This window comes from Balaenoptera acutorostrata, chromosome 16 (genome assembly GCF_949987535.1).
Source record: "Balaenoptera acutorostrata chromosome 16, mBalAcu1.1, whole genome shotgun sequence".
NCBI classification, from domain to species: domain Eukaryota; kingdom Metazoa; phylum Chordata; class Mammalia; order Artiodactyla; family Balaenopteridae; genus Balaenoptera; species Balaenoptera acutorostrata.
In genome coordinates, this window is record NC_080079.1 from 64,337,569 (window position 1) to 64,362,760 (window position 25,192).

General features: G+C 48.8%; 1 protein-coding gene across 1 annotated transcript; it reads left to right on the forward strand.

The window, feature by feature from the left end:
- Positions 1-3,001: 3,001 nt before the first annotated feature.
- On the forward strand, positions 3,002-23,662 carry NPFFR1 (neuropeptide FF receptor 1). Its single transcript, XM_057531214.1, is given in 5 exon segments — positions 3,002-3,268; positions 13,254-13,568; positions 20,457-20,556; positions 22,719-23,375; positions 23,377-23,662. Coding segments are annotated over 5 exon segments (1,287 nt in total). The 5' UTR covers positions 3,002-3,261; the 3' UTR covers positions 23,585-23,662.
- The last annotated feature ends 1,530 nt before the right edge of the window (positions 23,663-25,192 follow it).

Consider the following 25,192-nt stretch of genomic DNA (forward strand, 5'->3'; position numbering starts at 1 on the left):
CTTCAGCCAGGTTGCTTGGCTAAACCTCAGTTCCTCCAAATTCACCACAGCCCATTAAACCTTCCCTCCCTTGGCTGGCGGTTCCTGTTTTGCTTTCTCCAAGGAGAAAGGCAGTCCTTCAGTCATGTGATTGCCCCCTGACCTCCCTCAGTGCCCCCAGAAAGCTTGATTTAAGAAGATCACCCTTCACCTTCTCCCCCACCCTTCCCTTCAGACCCTTCTCCAAGCAGGGGTCCACATCGATTCCAGTTAGCACAGGAAGCGCTCCTCCCTTCAAGGACCTTCTCAATCCCACTGCCCTCCTGCCAGTTCCTGGCATCCAGCTTTTCAGATGGAAATCAGTTCCAAGGAAGGTGAGGCTGTCTGTGCAAAGACTCCCTGGGACACAGCACTTGAACCCAGCCACATCTGTTGGGGGTGGGGTGGGATGGGGAGCAGCTCCCCTGAGCATGAGGGGCGAGGCCAAGGGCTTGGCCAGAATGGGCAGAGCGGGAAACCTTGAAGGGCAAGGAAGTGGTGGGGCTCCTCGAGATGAACAGGGATTGCTTCTGTGCCCTGGATGACTGCACTCACAGTTTCTCAGATGCTCCCAGAGGACCAAGAACCTTGAGGGTAGGCTGGGGTGGGGGGCAGCAGGGCCAATGCCTTAGGGGTCCAGAGGAATGTTCTGCCTCTTTCCTCCACTGTCCAGCTGTGTAATATTGGGTAAGTCATTAACCTTAGTGGCTTCACCTGTAAAAGAAGAGTGACGATGCCTGCTTGACTGAAGGTTCGGGGCTGGGCAGTACCCCAAACTGACGGGCAGGTGAACCTGGGAGGAGGCATGATCTGAAATAGAGCAGTGGCAGTCAGCTTTCCCGGGAGGCCCTTTGGAGGAGGGAGGGGAGTGAGAGGAGAAACTTTTTAAATCTTCATAGAAAGACCTTTACCCAATCTATCTGTGTAGCCTCCACCCATAACTTTGGGGATAAGGAAGGACACTGTGTCAGTGGTACTTGCCTTTTTATCCTCACAGCAGTCTTGAGAAGAAGATGACAAATCCCATTTTACAGATGGGGAAAATGAGGTTAGAGGGCTTAAGCGACTTACGCAGGGCCACACAGATAATAAATGGTGGAGACAGAATTCACACCTAGGTCTTTCTATCCACGGCACTGCCCTGCCTGGCCCTCAAAGGCTGGACCACTGAGTTTGTTTTGAATGGTTCCACGTGTACTTGGGCACAGTACAAAGGTTCCGACGGTGAAAGAAAGAAGTCTGCAGAAGAGGAGGGAGAAGGAAGGAAAAGAGGCTCTGTGATCCAGAATGATTTACGTAAAAAAGACCAGGTGGGGGAATTGACCACAAGCTTAAGTTAATGCACCAGAATGATGTGGCTGTTAAAGAAAGAAGAAAGGGAGGGGAAAAAGAAGGAGGAACCAAGAAAAGGTGAGACTGAACTATTCAAAGCCTAGTGCCCACAGAAATATAGCTCATATTTATTGAGCACCTTCTATGTTAGGCACTGTTGTAAGTGCTTTGCTATATGGTAGGCACTATTATTATCCCTACTTTTTAGATGAAGGGAAACTGAGGCACAAAGAGGTTATATAAATTTCCCAAAGTCACACATACAATAAGTGGCAGTGCAGGACTATGCAGATTTTACAGCCTTGTCCTGAACTCTGCATTGGTCAAGGGGGCTTGATGTGACTTGTCGCAGTTCTGGGTCCTATCAGGGAGACTTCAAGAACTGCGAGCACTTCCACAGGAAGGTGGACTCAAGATAGTAATGATATGATAACTAACTTTTATTGAGCTCTTACTCTGAGCCAGGCACTATTCCAAGAGCTTTACACAGAGGAACTCCTTTCATCTTCACAATAACTCTAGGGGATAGGCATTATCCCCATTTTACAGATGAAACTGAGGCAAATCACAGGAAGCAAAAAGCCCAAAGAAACTCAGGTGTTTCACCTGCGGAAGGGCAGACTTGAGAGGGTGCCCTCCCTCCCTCCAGCTCTCTGAAGGGCTGTCCTGGGGAAAATAGAGTGACCTGAAGGCAGAAGAACCCACTGCTGGGCATTAGGATGGGGACACCTGCCCAGGTCAGGGTTACACTCAGTGACCTCTAAGGCCTTTCCAGTCCTGAGACTCTGCCAGTCATTTGGGGCAGAGGACAGGCTAGAGGGAGAAGGGAGACTAGGAAGAAGCCTGGTGGGAACCGTTTCCCCAGAGTCCCCCCAGAATAAACCCCTAATCCCCAATAATGGGAAGAATGGGACGTTCACTCTCTTCCATCTGCCTGGAACCTGGGATCATCATTCATATGACAAAAGTCTATGGTGGTGCCTGACAGGGGCTGGAATGGTGAGAGGGAGATGGCCTCCTATCCAGCTCAACGGACCATTTGTTGGGCATCTACTACATGCTGGGCAGAAACTTTGACGTCATCTCATTTACTTCCCTCAAAGCCATTTCACAAATGCAGAAACTGAGGCTCAGGTGCAGGTAAGACACTTGCCCAAGGGTAGACATCTGGTGAGCGCCTGGCCAGTTAATTCCAGAGTCAGTGGTCATCTACTGACACATTGTCCCTGCTCTCCTTGCCCTCCTGTGTATCACAGCTGCCTCCATCCCCTTCTCAGGAGGGCCTCAGGGTCCTGGACACCAGGCTGGGTGGCTGGGGGTCAGGCTGGGGTGAGACGAGGACGAGGAGTGGCGCTGGGATGGGAGTCACGGGGAGAGGGACACAGAGTTCTCGGATGTCGCTGCCAGGGCTGCAGTTGTCAGTGGGCTGTCCTCTACTTTGGACGGGTGCTCCGTCCCTGCGGAGGGAGTCACATCTGGGAGGCGACCCGGGGCGCCCAGGCTCGGACACATGCTGCGGGCAGGGGGCGCTGCGCAGGCAAACGTGTGCCGGGTGCCATGGCGACGGCGCGGCGCGGCACGAGCCCCCTCCCTCTGGACGGGGAGGGCGGGCAGCGGGCAGCGGGCAGTAGAGCCGGGAGGGTAGCTGCGCTGCTCGGGAGCCTTCAGCCCCGGCCGCTGCCCGGCCGCCTCCGGGCGGCAAGGGGAGCGAGACCCCGCGCAGGGCTGGGGCCTGCGAGCGCACGCCCCTCTGCCCGCTTCCGCCGGGCCCTGGGCTAGAACCGCCAAGCGCAGAGGCTGGGGCGCGCGCCAGCAGCCCAGCGCCGGAGCCCCCCGGTCCCCTGCCGGCTCACAGGGGCCCGCTGCCTCCCCCCGTCGGTGACTGTCCCAGAGCGGGCCGGAGTGGGCAGCATGGAGGGTGAGTGACCCCGGGGCTGGGGCTGGGGCTGGGGGTGGGTGGGTACCGACTAAGGAGCAGTGAGCCAAGAGAGAGGAAAGGGACTGGGGGTCTGATGGGGGGCTGTCCAGAGCCCGACACTGTGACACTGTGTGTATGTGTGTGTGTGACAGACACACATTGAGAGAGAGAGAGAAAGACCTAGAGTGCTCTGTAGTGTGTGTGCGTGAATATGTATGTGTGAGAAACTGAGAGAGAGAGGGAGGCGGGGAAAGACCTGGAAGCCTCTGTCCCTGTGTGCATAGGACGCTCCCTCCTGCCTGGGCAGGGGATCCTTTGAAACCGGCTGAGGACAGCTTACCTATTAGCTTTAGAGTAATTGCCATCCCTTCCAGCAGGCAAAGTCGCAGAGATGGAATTCTACACAAGATCTCCTCAATGCAGAATTTCCCTCCCTAGGAGAAAGGAGAGGGAACTATGGACCTGACCTCCAGGACTTTAAGGGATAGGGACCCAAGGCATAAGGCTGCTTCCTCCAGCCTTACCAGGTGGGGGTCCAGACGCCCCTCTCAGCCAGTGTGGGAAGGGAAACCATACTTGGGCAAAGAAACTGGAGGACTGAGGGCTGGTCCACTGGCTTGCTGGGTGTCTTTGGGGTTTTGCCTAAACCTCTCCGTGCTATTGGTTACCCATCTCTTGAATGGAGAAACTTACATTCAGCTGGCTTCACAGAGTGGCTGTGAGGGTAAAATAAGACAAGATGTGAACAAAATCATACCTGTAAAAGAAGGCTGCTCCAGGAGGTAATAAAACCCAGAAATGGCAAGCAAGGCATTGCAAACACTGCTGGCAAGAAAGAAAAGGGAGTTTTACAGAACATTGTGTGCAGCTGCACTTGTAGCTTTCCAGTGAGCTAGGGTTGAAAAGTGCACACACACAACACAATGAGAAATGAGATACAATGAGATACAATGAGAAATGCAGAACCGAAGTGTCAGTGAACAGAAGCCAAGGAAAACTGGCGAAGACAGAGCAAAGAGCTTTCAAAGTCTGCGTAAGGATAGCAAATGAACCTGCTCGGGGCTTGGGCGTGTGGTGCTTGTAACCTTTACGCACAAGGGAGAGCAGCCAGCGCAGGGCACAGGCAATTTTACTTCAAATGGTGGAATGAGGAGCATAAGGAGGAAATTGAAGCCCAAGATAGGTGATTGGATAAGGCGTCAAGCCACATACAATCCAAGCCCAGACAAATGACATCCCAGGGACCTGGAGCCATTTGCAGATATAATTATTGCCTTAAGAGCAAATGACAGAGAATGAAGGAAGTGCCAGAAAACTGAAGATGGGCAAATGTCCTGATTTTCAGAAAGGAAGAAAAGGTAGATTTAAAAAAACCCTAAACTGCTCAGATTGATATTGACCTCTATTAAAATTCCAGAATAAATTATCAAACATATAGTGAACACTTAGGAGACAATAAAGCAATCACACATCTAAGAATATTTTTCAAAGGATGCCATCCTGTACGCTTGCAAAGATATGTGCCCAAGCATTTTCATCACACTGCAAAATTGGGAATCATCCAGATGTCCATAAATTAAGTAAATTAAATGATGAGAACACCTGCAACGGCATGCTGTATAGACACTAAGAATTGTGTTTAGGATTTTATTTACTGGCACGAAAATATGTTTACTTCCTACTGTGAGTAATTTATTAAAAAGCAGGTTTTAGAACACATGTTTAGTATGATCCCCTTTATGCAAAATTACATAGGCTTATTATTGGATGTATATGTAAAGTATAAGCAAAGAGATGGTCACTAACATCTTTGGGTGCTCCTGCTTCTGAAAGCATACCCTAAGAGAGCTTATGCCTGGAAGCAGAGGTCAGGAGAGTAAGATGGGAAAGGGAGAAAAGGCAAGAACCAGAACCAGTTGTGTGGACGAGCTGGGTTCAGCTATGGGCCAGTAGGGTTCTCTCTCTCTGGTCGCCTTCTGAGAAAAGTGCAGAATGCACCTGAGATTTTCGCCACGCAAGATGGGGAGCTGACTGCTCTTTGTTCCTCTCCACTGGCTGTAGTCCCACACTTCTAGGTTGTTCCCGTTTGTGGCTTCAAAGAAAGCAAACCAGAGAGAGCCCTGGTGCAGGCTTGATTAGGCGCTGGAAGCTCAGGGAGCTGTCCACCCAGCCAGAATCTTTGGGATGTGTCTGGGAGCATCACAAACGCATCGGCCATGGGGGTCATCTCTGGGTGTGAAATTTCAGGGATGTTTATTTTACTCTCTTCTTTCGTCGTGCTCAGAACTGCTTTATAGTAAGCACGTTGTTTTTTTATAAAAACAAAACAATCTTTTTCAAAAAGAAAGAAAATAACGTAGTGGTCATTAGGAACATATTAGTGCTCACTAAGAACAGACCAGGCTAAACCTACCAAATTTCCTCTTTCAGACTGGGTTTCCAAGAGGTAGAAAGATGAATTAACGAGATTTCAGCAGGACCCTGCTAAGTTCTCTCATGAGAGCCCTGTGAACTGATGGAGAGTTGCGGGAAGGGGGCTGGAGGACTGATGGCAGGGCTTCCATTAAGACTTTAATGCAGCTTAGAGGTCCCTCGGACTCTGACCTTGACATGACATTAAATAATTTAGAGGGAAAATAAAAGGCATGCTCATCAAATCTGTGGATAAGAGCCATAACACCCACACGGCAACAGTTCAAGATTTAAATGAAGGGTATCTTAACATTCTGGAATGCTGGATCAAAACCAAGAAAGTGAAATGCAAATGGAAGTGAAATGCAAAGTCCTGAATTTAGATCCCCCCCAAAATCAATTGCGTACATTTCAAATAGGGGAGATCTGGCTTGCAATCTTGAGGAAGGTTTCTGGGGAGATCAACATGGATTGACAGTGAGATGGATCTAGAATCCTGCTTGCTGAAGAGACACTGAGATGTTCAGGGTGGGAAAAAAGGCAGGGAGAGGGGGATGACCTTGGCGACAGGTGCCCATTCTTGTTCTGTGTGGCGCCAGGGAGCAGAACTGGGGCAGGTGGGGACAAGTTACAGTAAGACAACTCAACTCAACAACAGGAAGAACCTTCTGTCACTCAGAGTTGGCCTAGAAGCTGTGTGCTTACCAGGTCTCATTGAGCAAGGGTCACGGACTGGCCGGATTACTGACTGGAGGGCAGAAGGAGGTATTCTTGGGTGGCTGGCCCAAAAATAGGATCTGGATGGTCTCTGAGGGCTTGCAGACAGACACCGCAGTCTGCCCAGCCTCCTGCAGAGCTGCTGGGGTCAGTGGGCAGTGGTCCCCCTCAGGCCTTCCACCCTGGGCCTTGGCTGCGTGGTATGCTGTGCAGTGAGACAGCAGAGGACAGCAGTCCCCGCCCCAGTCCCAGCCCAACCCCAGTCTAGCGGCGTCCTCAGGCCCCTGGAAGCCTCCACAGCTGCCTGCCCGGCCTGGGAGCTCCATGGCAGAGGGAGGCCAGAGGCTGGGAGGATCTCTGCTCACACTGCCTGGCGGTGGGTGACTTGTGGGGAAGTGGCCCATGTGGGGGAAGGTCACCGGAGAGAGGAGGGGACAGGAAATAGCTAGCTGGTGTCCCTCCAGCACGGGACACAGAAGCTTCTTGGAAGTCCAGGTGGGCTCTGCTTTTCCGTGCCCCCAGAAATGCTGCCAGAGACACTGTCAGAGTTGAGACCCACTGATGTAGTGAGTATTTTAATCATATTTATCAGAGCTTCCTTCTGATTAGAAGGGTTAAAACTCAGGTTAGTGAAAAGGAAAATAAGAGTCACTTAAAACACCCGCTGTGAATATACACTGTTGACGTTTTTTTATTTTTTGTCATTTGTTTGGAATGACACACACACACTTTTATACGGAATACAGTTGATAATACGTGTACGTACTATTTTGTAAGCATTTCAACCTTGGCCAGTATTTTCCCTCACACCATCAGAACTTGTTCTGTTCCTTAGGTGAATCCCTAGAAGTGGAACGCCTGGCTCCGGGTGTGGGTGTGGTGTCAGGGTGCTGAATGGATGTGCCCCAGTTGCAAAGGCTGAGCGATGGGTGTCTCTCCCACGCCCCGCAGCGCACAGCCACTCTCTGGCGTCACTGAGCGCTCTTCCTCTCTGTGAACCTGATTGATGGAAAGCTTACCCCTGTGTTCTTTTAAAATTGCATTTCTTTGATTACAAACGAACTTTTTTGTCTCATGTGTTCATTAGTCATTTGTACTGTGTTGTGCTGTGTTCTTCTGTGGGTCTCCAGTGGCTCACGGCCCAGGCTGTGTTCACCCAGGAGGCTCTTGGGAAGTGGGTGCTGAATGGTGAACCCAGGTCTCTAGTCTGGGGCTGAGCTCCTAGGTGGTGGTACCAGGGCAGACAAGCAGGTGGCTATAACGATGAAGGTATTAGTGGGAGAGCTGTGAACTCAGAGGAGTACCCAGACGGATTCTCTGCTCAGGAACTTCATTTTGGTGTAGATTTATCTCTCATGCATCTTTCAGGCTTTGCAGGGAGGCCCACACTAAAAGTATTATAAAAGTATCACGCTCAGATTCATTGTGCAGTTTAATACTGTCAGTAGGGCTGCTGCTGGGCTAACATGTATTGAGTGCCATGTGTCCCACATTTTGCTGAGTTCTCTTCATATGTTATCTCACTCTTTTCAGTAAGTGTGAGCTTATCTCCATTTTGCCAGTGAAGACTTTGGTTTCCAGAGAGGAGATGACTTACCCGAGGTCATAGCCAGGAATTGTGTGTTTCCACTTTAAAGCTGAGAACAATAAGTTCCCACATAGATGAGGAGATGTCTTAGTCAGCTTGGGCTGCTGTAACAAAATACCATAGACTGGGTGGCTTATAAACAACTGAAATTTACTTCTTACAGTTCTGGAGGTTGGGAAGTCCAAGATCAAGGTGCAAATCCAGTGTCTGGTGAGGACCCGCTTCTTAGTTCACACACAGGCTCCCTGTGTCCTCAGGTGGTGGAAGGGGCAAGGGAACTCTCTGAGGTCTCTTTTACAAAGGCGCTAATCCCATTCATGAGAGCTTTCCCTCATGACCTAATTACAGTTGACCCTTGAAAAACACAGGTCTGAACTGCGTTAGTCCACTTATACCCAGATTTTTTTTTCAGTAGATGCATACTACAGTACTGAACGATCTGTGGCTCGTTGAATCCATGGATGTGGATCCACAGATACGGAGGGCTGACTGTAAAGTTATATTCGGATTTTCGACTGCACAGGGGTCCGAGCCCCTAACCACCCCATGTGTTGTTCAAGGGTCAACTATACCTCCCAAAGGCCCTACTTCCAAATACCATCACACTGGGGAAAAGGTTATAGCATATGAATTTTGAGGGGACACAGATATTCCATCTATTGCCTGAAGTCACCAGGCAGGAGAGCTGGGATTTCCCAGTCTGTGTGCATCCACTACCTTCAGGGTCTTTGGTCCAACTCCTTTATCTGTGGTTCCCAGACTGGAGTGTCCATCAGAGTCACCTGGAGGACGCGTTAAACCAGAGATACCTGGTTTCTGGTTCCCTAGATCGGGGGTGATTCCTGAGAATCTGCATTTCTAGCAAGTTCCAGGAGAAGCTGATGCTGCTGGCCAGGGACCACACACTGAGAACCAGCGCACCCCCATCTTCTCTCTGGCCCCAGACTTTCAGTGGCTCACAGCTTGATCTCTCAGATCATCAGAATGCCCTGGAGATAACCATTATTATACCCTGAGACCTCCAGGAAGCTCCCCGAGTAGAGGAATGGCTTAATTGGGTTCAGCGGATGAAATTTTCACAGGCTGTAGTGTATCCACAGGGCACCAGGCAGATCCCAGGAAGGACGAGTCCAGGTGTTAATGAGGTCTCCGGCTGCTGGCTTGGGGCCCAGGTGGGGTGGGAGGCCTCCCTGCCTCCAACCCATCTCACCACAGGCCAGGGGAGTTGCCAGGAATAGGAAGCGGTTTTTCCTCCTTGAGAATAAATGCCGGAAACTGGCCTAAGTGTAGAGACTGATGCTCAGGCTCAGCCGAGGGTCCAGGGACGGGCAGGGTTGCTCCCAGACACTTCTCAGGGCCGAATGAAAGGCAGTGGGGGAAACAGGCAGACTAGAGTTTAGCTGGGCAGGTTCTGGCAGTTTCCTCTACCCATCTGCACCCACAGATTTCCCCAAGTCATGCGGGTTGATTTTGAGGCTCAGCAAGGGTGAGCTATCTAGGGAGGCTCCCAGCAGACTCTGTGATGGGGTTTCTTTCCAGAGGACCCTGGAGAAAGTCTTCCAACACCAGAAATGCCAGCCTTGAGCAGGACCCTGTCACCTGATGTCGGGATTTGTCTTTCTTTCCTTTTTCTCCTCATACAAATATTTATCCATTCAACAACCATTTACAATTGTCAGGTCCTGATGAGATGCTGGGGATATGACCACCAATGAAAGAGTGAAGATCCCTGCTCTCCAGGACCTGACTTTCAAAGGTGGAGGAAAAAAACCAGTAAACCTGGAAAGAAATAAAATATTGGCAGATTGAAGAAAATAAGCAGGATGCTGTGAGAGATAATAGTGGGGCACCTAAACTAAATAGAGTAATCAGGTACAGGCTTCTCTGAAAGACACCGTTTAATTGAAAGCTAAAGGAGGGGAAGAGGCAGAGGGAATAGGAAGAGATAAAGGCATTGAGATTGGAAAGAGCAAGAATGTGTTGGAGGCATCACGAGGTGACCAGAGCACAAAGGGCAAAGGGGAGAGTAGCAGGGGGTGAGGCCAGTGATGACAACAGGAATCAGACCATGCAGTAAAGAGTTTGGATTGTATTCGAGATGCGATGAGGAGTCTAGGCAATAATTGTTAGTGGCTCCTGCTGAAAACATTGGTGAAAAGCAAATGGGGAACTTGACAGTGGAGGGATCAGGCTGACATCACCTAAGCCCACTGATCAATCTTAGCGTTAAGAAAGAGACCACCAGGCGGCCTAGTGGTTAGGATTCCGGGCTTTCACTGCCGCAGCCCAGGATTCTGCAAGTCGCGTGGCCAAAAAAAAAAACAAAAATAGAGAGAGAGAGACCACCAGACATAATCAGATCAAGCCTCTAGATCTAATTATCATTTATAGGAAATACAGGGGACAGAGAGTAGAACGTGTAAAATTACATCAAGAGGGAACAATCAGCAAAATCCAGTCTGTGAGAAATTCTACAGACAAATGATGCAGACATTTATACGACAAATAAATTGCAGGGGGCCAAAAAGAAACAGAGGGAAAACCTAGAAACTAAGAGAGACTTAAGAGTCACATTAACCAAATGCAATGTGGAGATGGTGATAGATTTTACAATAACAGACCTCCATGAATCACGATTCCTGCTCCACACCCCTTTTGCAATGTAATGTTGCCACTCCTTCTATCAAGAGGTGGAAAATGTTTCTCCTTTGGCTTGAATCTGGACTGACTTTGTGACTTGCCTTGGCCAACAGAATGTGGCAGAAGTGATGATATGAAAATTCTGGAGCTTAGATCTTAAGAAGCCTGTGGCTTCTTCCCTTGTTGTCTTGGAACCCTGAGACCGCCAAGCTAGCCTCTCATGAAAAAGCCCAGTCTAGCCTCTTGGAAGATGAGAGGCCATATGGAGGAGAACTAAGACACCATAGCACCAACCACCAGCCATGTGAGGGAGGTCATCTTGGACCTGCCAGCCCCAGCTGAGCCATCAGATGACCACAGCTGCATGAGTGATCCCAAGAGAGACCTGCATAAGGGCCACTCAGATTACTAAACCACAGTGCCATGTCACTAGATTTTGGGGTGGTTCACCACAAAATACGGAATAGAAACAGAAACCTTGTTTGGATCCTCACTCAAACAAACCAATTATTTTTAAAATTCTGTAACAATGAGAGAATTTTGAATGCTGGATAATTGATAATATTGTGACATAATGGTTAATTTTGTTAGGTGTGATAATGATACTGGGTTATGGATTTTTCTTGAGTCCTAATTTTGAGATACAATCTGAAATATTTATGAATGAAAGGAAGTGATGTGATTGTGCCTCAGAATAATCCAAAGAGAGGTGTGGGTATGGCTGAAACAAAATTGGCCTTGAGATGGTAATTGTTGAAGGTGGATGATGTATACATGGGGGTTCTTTATACTCTTCTCTCTTGTCATGGTTCGTTAAACTATATACTCTTGTATATATTCACTATTACATTCTCTCTTGTACATGTTTGACATATTAAAATAAAGATGTTTGGGTACAACTGGATGCCCCTGGAGGGCCTAAGCAGGGGAATATTATTTCCTCTTCTCACTGTGCACCCAAATCTTCCAGTTTCTCCCCCTCCACTGGCAGTCCCTCCACCCCCCTCCCGAGTGCCCCGCTGCACCTGCTGGTCCCTGGGGCCCCCACTGTGCCAGGTCATCGGCCTGTGCTCCCCCAGGGTCTTTCTAGCCTCCAGGTCCCAAGCCTCTGGCCGGCCTCCAGGCCAGTGGCTGAGCTCTGGATGCAACAGAAGATTCCCCCAAAAACTCCTCATCTCCTGGAACAGGCCACATTCAATCCCGGAGGAAGGCAGGAGGAGAGTTTACAAGATGACATCATGAGTCACCATAACTAATGACTTCCCAGAAGAGCTGTGGTTGGACACTCAGCCGCTCCCTTCCATACGTGTCTAGAGAGACACACACTGAAGCCTGGGATGAATTAGAGACACACAGAGCAGGGCCAACTCTGTTGCAGGCACCTGTGCCCCCTTGAGAGAGTCTGGGAACCCCTCTGATCCCAGTTCTACCCATTTCAAATGGGGCTAGTACCTAACCTGTTTACCTCATGGGGTAATGGAGAGGGTTAGATCAAATAATAGACACGGAAGCGCTTTGTTAAATGCTGTGCAAATGAGGCAGCTGACACCACCATGGGAGGAGGTAAAGGGTGGGTGGTGGCCTTGGCTTTGGATGGTCTTCCGGAGAATTTAACGTGTGCCTTCTTTGATCCTCAGCCCTGGTTCAGAGTCCCCTTTCGTTCTCTCTCCCTCTACTGCCTTCTTGCCTCCCCAACTAAAGTTCTGTGGAGATGATGAGGAGGGACATCAAAGATTTTGAGGGTCTCATAGTTAGGATCCCAGAAGAAAACAAGTGGTGCACTCAGAAAGGGTTTAACAGAAGAGAGTTTAATAGAGAGACTTTACAGTGGGCAGGGGAAGGCAAGAGAACCAGCATGGGATGGTGACGCACCCAGCGACTGGCAGTCACAGGAAGCAGTCAGTGCAGAGAGGCAACGGTGTCACTGCGGCTCTGCAAGAGCTGGCGCCGTGGGAGAGGAGTCACCCAGCAGGAGCTGTGCCCATAAAGACAGTCCCACAGGAGACCTGGTCCAGGCAGGGACGGAGTCAGGAGATGAATACCCTGACCTCTCTCTCCTCCATTCCTTCAAGCTCCTTCAGTGCCTCCCATTGGCTGAACCCAGTCAAAAACCAGAGGGCAGGGAATAGAATCTAAAAAAGCGTGGGTATATGTATACGTATAACTGACTCACTTTGCTGTACAGCAGAAACTAACACAACATTGTAAATCAACTATATGCCAATAAACAAACAAACAAGCAAACAACCCAGAGGGCAAGAGAACTTGGGTCATATAGTCCTGATGTAATGTAATCCTGAGAAGTCAGCCTCTGGGGCAGAGTGCGGGGCTGAGAAGGATGGAGCCTATATGGGGCAGAGGGGGATTGTGTGCAAATGGAGAAGAGCCAACATTGGGAAATGAAATGAGTGGTGGACAAGACGGGGTGGGAGGTGTGAGATCAGGGTTTGAGTGGCTGTGGGATGGAAGTCTTGAATCAGTGCATCCAGTTGCAGTTGGAGTTGAGTACACGATCTGGGTATTAGGGCAGGGGCAGGGTTTGGAGCACAGAAGGATCTCGCCAGCGGTGAGAAGGCAGTCATCTCTTCTTCGCCTAGGGTCCTGACCCGTGTGCTCCTTTGCTCCTAGGGGAGCCCTCCCAGCCTTCCAACAGCAGCCGGCCCCCATGCCAGAATGGGAGTGATGCTGAGGCCAACCCCGCTGCAAACCTCACCTTCTGCTCCTACTACCAGCACTCCTCCCTGGTGGCTGCCATGTTCATTGTGGCCTACGTGCTCATCTTCCTCCTCTGCATGGTGGGCAACACCCTGGTCTGCTTCATTGTGCTCAAGAACCGGCACATGCGCACCGTCACCAACATGTTTATCCTCAACCTGGCCGTCAGCGACCTGCTGGTGGGCATTTTCTGCATGCCCACCACCCTTGTGGACAACCTCATCACTGGTGAGTGGCAGCGCTAGAGGCAGCAGGAGTGCCCCCACCCCTGAAATCACGGCTGGCCTGGTCTCTTGGCCAAGATACCATTGTCTCAGAATCTCAAGACAGCCTTGTGGCTGAGGGATTAGACTAGCAATAATAGATATAACGAATTAATCATTTTCTATGTTCCAGGCATTGTGTGATTTACTCTTCCTGCATGATCTTAACTAATCCTCACGACAATCCAATGAAGTATGCGTTGTTATCCCCAATTTATGGATGAGAAAACTGATGCTCAGAGTGATTAAAGGGGCAGGTGTGTAGTTTACATGGCTAAGTGTCAAGTCCCACATTCTCACATCTATATTTCTAACCACTACACTGTTCAATCCTACTCTCCCAGGGAGCTCCCTTGGGCAGAACTAGAACCAACCGGAAGAAGTGGGAGGGAGGCAGGTTTCCTTTGAATAAGGACCTAAAAACTTATTTGAGATGTTCTCCAACAAAAGAGTGTTCTCTCGTACAGGTATTGTGCTCGCTGTCACTGGGAGTGTCTAAGTAGGGAGTGGCTGGCTGTTTAGCAGGGATTTTGTAGAAGGGATTCAAGCAGAACTAGACCACCCGACCTCTATATTCCTGCCTGTCATCCTGCAAATATCAGAAGGATCCTACCGTCTTCTATTCTCTCTCCTGTGATTCGCCTTTCTTATTTCAGAATAAGCCTCCACAGACTAACTGGTGGGAAGGACTAGTTTCCAGAGCTGTGGAGACCCCTAGAGGTCTGCGCCTGCAGGTTCTGAGCTCAGAGCTCCCAGGAGCTCAGGATTCAAACGGACAGCCCCATTTGGAGTGACTTAGTTAACTTGAGGCTGGGGGACTAGTAGCCTGTGTTTCTGTAGGTTCCAGGACCCAGAAAGTGGAGCCAGGGCTGCCAGCTTCCCCTCGGCTGTACTGGCTGTGCCTGGTGGCATCTTTAATCACAGCTGAATCCCAGGTTCTTTCAGGGCTGCTGAACAGAAACTGCATCCTTCTTCCCAAAACACATAGGCAAACATATGCATGCAGGCACACATGTGCAGAGGTGCACACACAGGTGCACGCACGCACACACACACCAGTTAACAATGATATGGTGAGGTCACTAGTGGGTTAAGGTGGTGTCTGCCGGTCCTTTTCACATGTGTAAATTTTAAAAATTGTTTAAATTGACAGCACATTCACACGGTTCAATGGTCAAAAGCTAACAAAAGGTATCCAGTGAAAAGTGTTCCTTCCACCCCTGTGCTCTGGCCTTCCGGCTCTCTCCTGGGAGGGAACCGATGCTGCCAGTGTCTTGTATCTCTTCCCCAAAATACTTAGTGTAAGTACAAGCACTTTCCAAAAATATTTTATATAAGTACAAGCAAATTAAGGAAATGCTAAGTTTCTAACTGGTCAGTTCTGCACCTTTACTTTTTTCCTGCTTAAAAATGTAGCATGTGGGACTTCCCTGGTGGCACAGTGGTTGAGAATCTGCCTGCCAATGCAGGGGTCACGGGTTTGATCCCTGGTCCGGGAGGATCCCACATGCTGCAGAGCAACTGGGCCCGTGCGCCATGGCTGCTGGGCCTGCGCGCTAGAGCCCGCGAGCCATAACTGCTGAAGCCCGCATGACTAGAGCCTGTGCTCCGTAGCAAGAGAGGCCACCGCGGTGGGAAGCACACGCACCACAGGGAAGAGTGGCCCCCGCTCGCCGCAACTGGAGAGAGCCCGTGCGCAGCAACGAAGACCCAGTGCAGCCAAAAATAAATAAATAAAATAAATAAATTTGTTAAAAAAAAAATGTAGCATGTAATTTGTAAATAGGATTCATTAAAATTAACTTACGTAGAGTAAGTTACTCCATACTAATAAATGAAAGAGGTTTTTATTCTTTTTTTACAACTGTTTAGAATTCCATTGTATAGATGTACTACAATTTATTCAACCAATCTCTTTTTGATGGGTATTTACGTTGTTTCTAATAGAATCTTCTGCAAGAAAAGAAAACTTCACATAGTTTTTCCTTCTTTGTTTTTGTTTCTGTTTTTTTGAATTCAGGGGCAGAGAGTTGAATTATTCGCATCCACTGTTCCTGGCACTATGTGACTTCACTGTGTTGGGAAGCCCCTTGTTTATCTTTATTCATTCCCTTCTGTACCCTTACCCCACTCCAAACCCCCTCCCCCACTGATAGGCAAACATATTATTAAATGTAATGTTTGTGATTTGTGATTTGCATGCATTCTTACAAAATGTGCATTGTACATGTGTGCATGTTTTATATTTAAATATTTTGTTAAGGTATAATTTAACATACAAAAAATCCACCCTTTTTAGTGTACAGTTCCACAAGTTTTGACAAACATATACAGTCATGTAGTTACAATCAAGATATAGAACAACTTCATTGTCCCCCAAAAGTCCCCCTTGTTCATTTGTAGTTGCTTCTTCCCTCTACTCACTGGCACCATTGGTCTGTTTTCCTGTAGGGACAGAAAATATCGTTTTGCCTTTGCAAGAATATTATATAAATGGAATCATACAGTATGTAGCCTTTTGAATCTGGGTGTGTTTTGTTTTGCTTTCTTTTACTTTCTATTTTGAAATAATTTTAGATAGATGTACCGGAAAGTTGCAAAAATGGTAGAGTGTTCCTATATACTCTTCACCTACCTTCCCTTAATGTTATTTTTTTTTTTTCTGGAGATTAAGCTTTTATTTCTTTTAAATTTCTTTTATTTATTTATTATTTATACAGCAGGTTCTTATTAGTTATCTATTTTATACATGTTAGTGTATATATGTCAATCCCAACCTCCCAATTCATCCCACCACCCACCCCCCGCACTCCCTGCTTTCCCTGCTTGGTGTCCATACATTTGTTCTCTACATCTGTGTCTCTATTTCTGCCTTGCAAACTGGTTCATCTGTACCATTTTTCTAGATTCCACATATATGCGTTAATATACTATATTTGTTTTTCTCTTTCTGACTTACTTCACTCTGTATGACAGTCTCTGGGTCCATCCACGTTTGTACAAATGACCCAGTTTCATTCCTTTTTATGGCTGAGTAATATTCCATTGTATATATGTACTACATCTTCTTTATCCATTCCTCTGTTGATGGACACTTCGGTTGCTTCCATGACCTGGCTGTTGTAAATAGTGCTGCAGTGAACATTGGGGTGCATGTGTCTTTTTTTTAAATTAATTAATTAATTAATTAATTTTGGGCTGTGTTGGGTCTTCGTTGCTTCACACTGGCCTTCTCTAGTTGTGGCGAGCGGGGGCTACTCTTCATTGCCATGTGCGGGCTTCTCATTGCAGTGGCTTCTCTTGTTAAGGAGCACGGGCTCTAGGCATGAAGGCTTCAGTAGTTGTGGCTCACGGGCTCTAGAGGGCAGGCTCAGTAGTTGTGGCTCACAGGCTTAGTTGCTCTGCGACATGTGGGATCTTTCCGGACCAGGGCTCAAACCTGTGTCCCCTGTATTAGCAGGTGGATTCTTAACCACTGCTCCACCAGGGAAGCCCTGGGGTGCATGTGTCATTTTGAATTATGGCTTTCTCTGGGTATATGCCCAGTAGTGGGATTGCTGGGTCACATGGTAGTTCTATTTTTAGTTTTTTAAGGAACCTCCATACTGTTCTCCATAGTGGCTGTATCAATTTACATTCCCACCAATAGTGCAAGAGGGTTCCCTTTTCTCCAAACCCTCTCCAGCATTTGTTGTTAGATTTGCTGATGATGCCCATTCTAACTGCCCTTAATGTTAATATCCTAAATAACCATAGTATAATGATTGAAACCTGGAAATTAGTATTGATACAATACTATTAACTAATCTGCAGACTTTATTTGAATTTCACTCCTTTCCCCACAAAGGAGTCCCCTGGAGTCCTTTTCTAGTCCAGGATCCAACCGAGGGCCATACATTGTATTTGTTTTTTGTTTGTTTGTTTTCTCCAACCTGTGACTGTTCCTTGGTTCTCAACTTTCCTGACCTTGACATGTTTTAAGAATACTGATCAGTTATTTTGCAGAAACCCCAGAAACTTGGGTTTGCCTTATGTTTTCTTACAATTAGATTTAGTTTATGCATATTTGATGAGAATACTCCAGAAGACATACTGATAAGGCACACACTATCAATATGTATTAATGGTGGTGTTAATATTGATCACTTGGTTAATGTGGTGTCTGCCAGATTTTTCCATTATAAAGCTACCATTTTCCCCTTTATAATTAATAAGTATCTCATAGGGAGATACTTTGAGACTATGCAAATGCCTTGTTTCTCACTATAGTTTTACTCACTAAAAGCATCCATTGGATGGTTCCTACCTGCAACAGTTATTACTGTTATATTTCCTCAGTGTTGATCTTCTACTTAACATCATTCCTCCTACATTTATTTTACTCTATGGGTTATAACCCAGTTTTATCATTATTTTGTTGCTTAAATTTCCCCCAGTTTTGACTATTGGGAGCTCTTTCAATTTGGCTCCTGTGTCCTTTTGACATGCCACCATGGATTTTTTTGTTATCTCCTTACTTTCTGGCACCATAAAGTGTTCCAGGCTCACCTTGTATGTTCCCTGCTCCAGCCCTAGAATCAATCAACAATTTCTCTAAGAAGGTCTGGTTCCTTATATTGGAGAATAGCATTTAGAAACCAAGACCTTGGCACTAGATGTGATCGTTGGCACTGGGGTTTCATTGCTTCTAGGCCCTCTCGAGGGACAGAGCTAGGAAATATATGTGTGCTAACACACACATACTTAACATGTGCATCTTTATTTCTATATCTATCCATCTGTATGTATATTGAAAACTATTATGCCTCTGATTCCAATCTAATATTACAGGATCATTTTAACTTTCCTCTTTTCCTCACCTGTAACTTCTTTCTCTAACAGTGAGAAATCTAACTCTATTTATCCACAGTATATTTACTTATTTGTTCAATCTTGGTATACACATAAGGTAGATTCAGTATTGCTAACCCATACCCTTGTGAGAAACACATTTATTAATGAGAGTACAGTGTACGTGTATAGTTCTTTTTGTAATCTTATAGTATACGGTCAAAATACTGTTTTCCAAAATTACTGAGGTTAGTTTCTTGCTTCCCCATTCCCCTTCAATGTGGTTATTTTATTCATTTGTAATGCATTTAGGTTCATTTGTTATTGTTTGTGTCCCACTTTGGGTTTCCCCCACATCCTGATGTTAATTAACTTATTTTTTGAGGATGTGAAACATTGCCATAATTCTAAAGAGTCAGATCCATACAAAAAGATATACTCAGAGAAGAGTCACTCCTCTGTCATCTCTACTACCCGATTCTTCCTCATTCTTACCGCCTCCCTGTATAGGTAGCCAATCTCGTTATTTTCTGATCTACCTTCCTACACTTCCTTTGTACAAAAGAGCAGATAAGTGTATATTTTCCTATATCCCCTTCTTTCTTACATGAAGGGTAATATACTATAGATACTCTTTGCACTGTGCTTTTTGCATTTAGCAGTATATTTTGAAAACCTCTTCATATCAGTTCATAGAGGTCTTCCTTATTCTTTTTTACAGCTGTATAATACTCTTCTGTGTAGATGTACCATAATTTATTCAACAACTTCTTTATATGGGCATTTAGATTGTTTCTGATATTTTGCAGTTACAACAATGCTACAATGAATAACTCTGTGCATATGTATTTTGTGTCATCAGAGGTGTATATTCAGGATAGAGTAAGATCAAAAGATAAGTGCATAGGTTAGGCATCGCCTAGTTCCCCTCCAGAAGGACTGTATCGGTTTTCATTCCCACAACCGATGTCTGAGAGCTCCTATTTCTCCACAGCAAATATCATTTGCATTTTTAAAATTATGAATGAGGTTTGAACATTTTTTTCATATGTTTCTCAGTCTGCTCTCTACAGCGATATTGACTTTCCATGACATTTAAACTCCCTGGCACCCAGACCAAACTCTCACCACTAATCCATAGTGATTTAGGGACAAAGAGACTGTAAATCAATTAGTCTCCCCCTCTTCACATCTGTAAAAAGGAAAGGATAATGGGGCTGCTGTGAGGATTGAGTGAGCCAGTGCCTGGCATCTAGTAAGTGTGCAGGCAGAAAATCAACATGGGGGAGGCCGCTGGTGAAAGAAGACCCCAGCCTTGGAAGATGACTCCTGTCTGCAGGCACAACAGACAAGAACAAGGTGGGCCCCCCACCGCCCTGCCCCCAGGCCTAGCGGGGCAGAAACACTAGGCAGTTACCAACACACAGCCTCAGGTAGCCAAGATGTGGACCTGGCTACTAGTCCTGAGAGCAGGTGGGACCCAGGTCTCATGAGAAAGCAGAAGCTTGGGGATCAGAGTGAGGACATCAGGTAGGAGGGGCTAGAGCTGCTTATACCTCCCCCTACTTGACAGTCAGGCTTGATCTGTGCTGGTGGTTTCCAACTTTGGCTGCCACTCAAATCTCCTGGGTAGATTTGGAAAATACGGTTGTCTGGTGTGAGCCTGGGCACTGGTCCTTTTCCAAGTTCTCCGCTGATTCTAGTGAGCAGCCAGGGTTGAGAACCACTGGCCTAGAACCTGGAACAGGGCTATGGGAGCAGAAAGCCAGGCAGGGCTGGATGGATCTAAAGTTCGTAGAGAGAAATCGCTGGTCAGTATAAAGACTGTCTGTAATAGGACTGTCCACGGTGGTATTGGCTGCTGAGTTCCTCACTCCTGGAAGTGTGTAAGCAGAGGCAGGATGACGACCTGGCAGGACATGGAGGAAAGATGCAAGCCAGAGGGGACTGGCCCCGATGGCCGGAGGTCTCTGGCTCTCTGCGAATGAGGCATCTCTCACTCTGGTGGCTTCTGTCATTGCAGGGTGGCCCTTCGACAACGCCACGTGCAAGATGAGCGGCTTGGCGCAGGGCATGTCCGTGTCAGCTTCTGTTTTCACACTGGTGGCCATTGCCGTGGAAAGGTGAGAAGGTTCCTGTCTGGTTATCCCGGGCCTGGCACTAGGACAAGCTGCTGTCTCCACTGCTGGGCCTGCCAGGAGGCCGGGGCTGCTCTGTGGTCGGTGGGGCTGAATCCTGAGCCACAGAGGGAAGGGTTGTGGGGCTGGCTGCCTTCTAGACTTGGGGGACTGCAGAGGACACTGCCACCTCCTTCTGGAAGGCCCGGAGGCAGCTCCTGAGGAGGTTTAAGAGGGATTCCTGGGCCCTAAGAGGAGCTTGGGGGCAGTCCTTGTTTCCTGAGCAGCAGGCCTCCTTGCTGGTCCCTGACTCCCCATCTCCACCGTGTCCAGCTACTTCTGGTCTTTCCGCCTCAGATTCCATCAGATTCTCTGATAAGCATGGGTCTGCTAATGGAACGGAGCCAGGGACCAAGGAGGCTTTCTTTGCAGGCAACACAACTAACCCAACTGCAATAGGTCCTCCTCCCCATCCTCCCTCTCAGTGAGCCCTTTCAATAAGGGTTCACTCCAGGCACTTCCCCCAGGGTAAGGGAGGCAGGCAGGTAAGCTGGAGGGCTGCCTAGCTGCATGACCTTGGTTAAGTCACTTAACTGCTCTGAGTCTCAGTTTTCTCATCTGTAAAATGGTAAATATCCTACAGGGTGGCTGGGAGGCTTCAGTGAACTTCTGTTTGTAAAGCTGATACACATCACCTGGCACAGAGACCAAATGTCAGCTGTTAATATTATTCTATTTCTTCCTTACACCCACACCCTCCTCCTTGTCCTCTTCCCAACATGGGCACCTACTAGCTCCACCCTTTCTAGAATCTAGTGTCTTCATCCTCTCTCCACTTTGGCCCTCATCAAACCCAGTCTTTTGTGACCCAGTGAAGTAGGCAGCTGGGGAGATAGAACTGGGTTCCTGTCTGCAAGGCCACTGATGGTGGGGGAAGTCCTCCTTCACTGATCTTCATTTTGTTGTCATCGTTAACGATAGGTGAGTGTGCAGTGTCTCCCAGTAGTGTTTGGAGTATTCTTCAAGTTCCTGTCTCCTCCAGGAAGCCTTCCTGGTCTGCCCCAGGATTCCCCTCCATCCATTAAGTGCTATTGCACTTACAGCCAGTACTATGTGCTTTAAGAATTATTTGTTCTCTGGCAATTCCTTAAGTATGTGATGCTATGAGACCAGTAGGCCAAAGTCAGGTAGGTTGAGAAAACAAGGCTTGAGACTGGCTGTGGGAAAAGTAGAAAGTGTTGTCAGGCAGGGGAAAGGGTGGGGAGTCGGGAGAGCAGGACACAGTCTGCTGAAGTAGAAAGAGCAACATGGCTGGGAGTCAGCTCTAGGCCTGTGTTCTAGTCTAGGTTCAGTTCCTAAACTGCCCCATGACTTTCTTAGACTAATTAGATTGGCATCTTCGACCAGGAGAACTGGGCACAGGTATTTTTTAAAATGCTTCAGGAGATTCTAATGCACAGCGAGGGTTTACAGCCGCAGGTTTATATGGCACAGTGGAGCAACACAAATCTGGGTTCAAGGCTGGTCCTTGCCAGTTTCTAGCTGTGTGACCTTGAGCCAGTTACTTATCACCTCTGAATCCCAGTTTCCTCAGATGTAAATTAAGGGTGTAATAATAATCACTGCTGAGACATCCTAATGAGGAAATGGCGCAGGTCTGTCCTAATTCTGTGGAGGCACTGTGGGAAGGACGCTGGCCAAGGTGACATAGGGACAACCTGTCACGTAGACTCTACACGTGAACTCCCAAGATTTTCTGGAGAAGCCATAAACAGCTAAAAATTGTTTTCTCTGATACACCTACCCGATCGGCCTACTCAAGGACAGAATGTGTGGACTTATGGCTCTGCTACCTGCCAGATAATGTTTATCCCCAGAAGGGCACAAACAGGATTCAGCTCCTGTAAAACCCTCCTTTTGCCTTTGTTGCGTGGCTACTCAGCTGAGGAGCTGACTCCCCAACAGGTGAGAAACCAGTTTGCTTGCAAACGAACGTAATTAACATCTGAGCCTTCTTTGATGCCACCTAAGGTGCGACGTCGAAGGTGGAGTGCCCCTACCCCGCTCCCAGCCCTCCGCCCTCAGTCGGGGATGGCTCTCATCCCTGGGGCCACTGGGACCCCTGGGACCCGCCCAGACCCCCGCTTCTCTTTCCTCCGTCGCCGCAGGTTCCGCTGCATCGTGCACCCTTTCCGCGAGAAGCTGACCCTGCGGAAGGCGCTGGCCACCATCGCGGTCATCTGGACCCTGGCCCTGCTCATCATGTGCCCCTCGGCCGTCACGCTGACCGTTACGCGCGAGGAGCACCACTTCATGGTGGACGCCCGCAACCGCTCCTACCCGCTCTACTCGTGCTGGGAGGCCTGGCCCGAGAAGGGCATGCGCAGGGTCTACACGGCCGTGCTCTTCTCGCACATCTACCTGGCGCCGCTGGCGCTGATCGTGGGCATGTACGCGCGCATCGCCCGCAAGCTGTGCAAGGCCCCAGGGCCCGCGCGCGCCGGCGAGGAGGCGGCCGGGGAGGGCGGCCGCGGCGCCCGGCGCAGGGCCCGGGTGGTGCACATGCTGGTCATGGTGGCGCTGTTCTTCACGCTGTCCTGGCTGCCTCTCTGGGCCCTGCTGCTGCTCATCGACTACGGGCAGCTGAGCGAGCCGCAGCTGCACCTGGTCACCGTCTACGCCTTCCCCTTAGCCCACTGGCTGGCCTTCTTCAACAGCAGCGCCAACCCCATCATCTACGGCTACTTCAACGAGAACTTCCGCCGCGGCTTCCAGGCCGCCTTCCGCGCCCAGCTCTGCCCGCCGCCGTGGGGGAGCCACCGGGAGGCGTCCCAGCGGGCTCCTGCGCACGCGGGTCTTCGTGGAGGTGCAGCCCAGCGACTCGGGCCTAGCCTCCGAGTCGGGCCCGAGCAGCGGGGCCCCCAGGCCCGGCCACCTCCCGCTGCACAATGGCCGCGTGGCGCCCCCTGGCTTGGCCGCCGAGGGTCCCGGCTTTTCCCATATGCCCCTCACCATACCAGCCTGGGACGTTTGAGTGGGACATGGAGGGCAGGCCCCTGAACCCGAGGGCCCCGGCTGGACACGTGACACCCAGGCATGCTAGCGGCCTGGTGTGGTGTTGGGAGAGGGTGCCATGTGCCTCCCTCTCAAATACAAGGCAGTGAGCAGTTAGTTGCTAGTGGAATCTTCTCTGCCACCTCCCCCTCAGACAGAGGCAAAGGCGGGTAAGGGGAGAGGAGCCTTGTTCCCCCAAAACCCTTCTGTGTGGTAGAAGCCGCCGGCATCATCTCACTGAATTCTCAAAACGCTTTCGGAACAGGGGTTTTTCATCCCCATTCTAAAGATGTGAAACTGAGGCTAGAAGAGATGAGGCTAGCCCAGTCTCAGCTGGAAACCCTACAGGAGTCTGTGTGACTCCAGTGCCTGATGGTTTTGACCATCTCCAGCTGTCTCCAGAAGGACCCCCGTAAGGCGAACACAGTGAAAAGTGTAAATCCTAATTAGGCAGCTGGGAAGAAGCGAACAGCAAGGCTGGCCTGTCCATTGGATGCTTGGTGTCCACGTCCTGGTGTCCTGTATGTATGATTGAAGCTGCTCCCCTGACCCCTTCCCAGGAGAACATAGTGTGTTCTGTGTAGGTTTGTCTTGTTTGTTCCAGAAGTGTCCAGGGCCATTCTTTTCTCCCCAAAGTACCGTTTACAGGACGTCATGCCTGAGCAGCTGCGGAACTAGCCCTGGGGAGCCTGCATCAGTTGCAGGCTCTGGGTCTGAGCCCAGAGAAGGGGGGGTCTCTGTCCTCCCTCCTCTCCTCATAGGGCCCACCACCATCACGGCGGCCCAGGTGAGAGCTCACAGTGGGACAGGCAGCTGCAAGGCCACAAGAGGCATCAGTTTATTTATTCATGGACAGGAGGAAAGGAGGGCATAGCACCCACTTTCAGCCTTCCGAAACACATCTGCTCACTGGAGCTGCAAGTATAATCCTTCCCCAAGGCCTTTTCCCCTGCTCCCTCCAGGGGACTGCAGGGGAGAAGTTGGCCAACCAAAGCTATGGTGTCCTCTGGGGCCTCTGGGATGACAAACACTAAACCTCTCCCTGGCATGGATAATTTGTGTGCCCTAAAAAGGGATGGAGACCATCCCTTGTTTGCTCTGGCTCTCACCCAGCATATCTGCATCACCTTGAAGACAGAGGCTTCTCTCCAGGAGGCGGGAGGAATTGAGATCACCTTGTGATCCTTGCACGGCTCCAGTAATCTGCAGTTAACTGGGTATTCCCCCTCATCTCTATAGAAAATGCACTGCTGCCAGAATTTTAGTGAATAAAAAGGAAACATTTCCAGGGCAGAGAAAATGTGACTCTGAGGCTCCAGTAGTCTCCTTGATCGACACACGATGACTTAAGACTTAACCCTGTTTACTCCATTCTAAGTACTAGATGTAGGGGCAGAAGAAAATTCCTAAGCCACTGTACAGTGTGTTCTCCAAGCATGTCGCCAGACACTGTCTCATTTGATCCATACAAATGAGGCTGAAGGAGATGTTGCTGTTTTACAAAGTAACTGAGGCTCAAAGGGACCAAGGTCACGAGCCACAGAGGGGCAGGGTTTGGGTTAGAATTTGTCTTCTGGTTTCTTCCCAG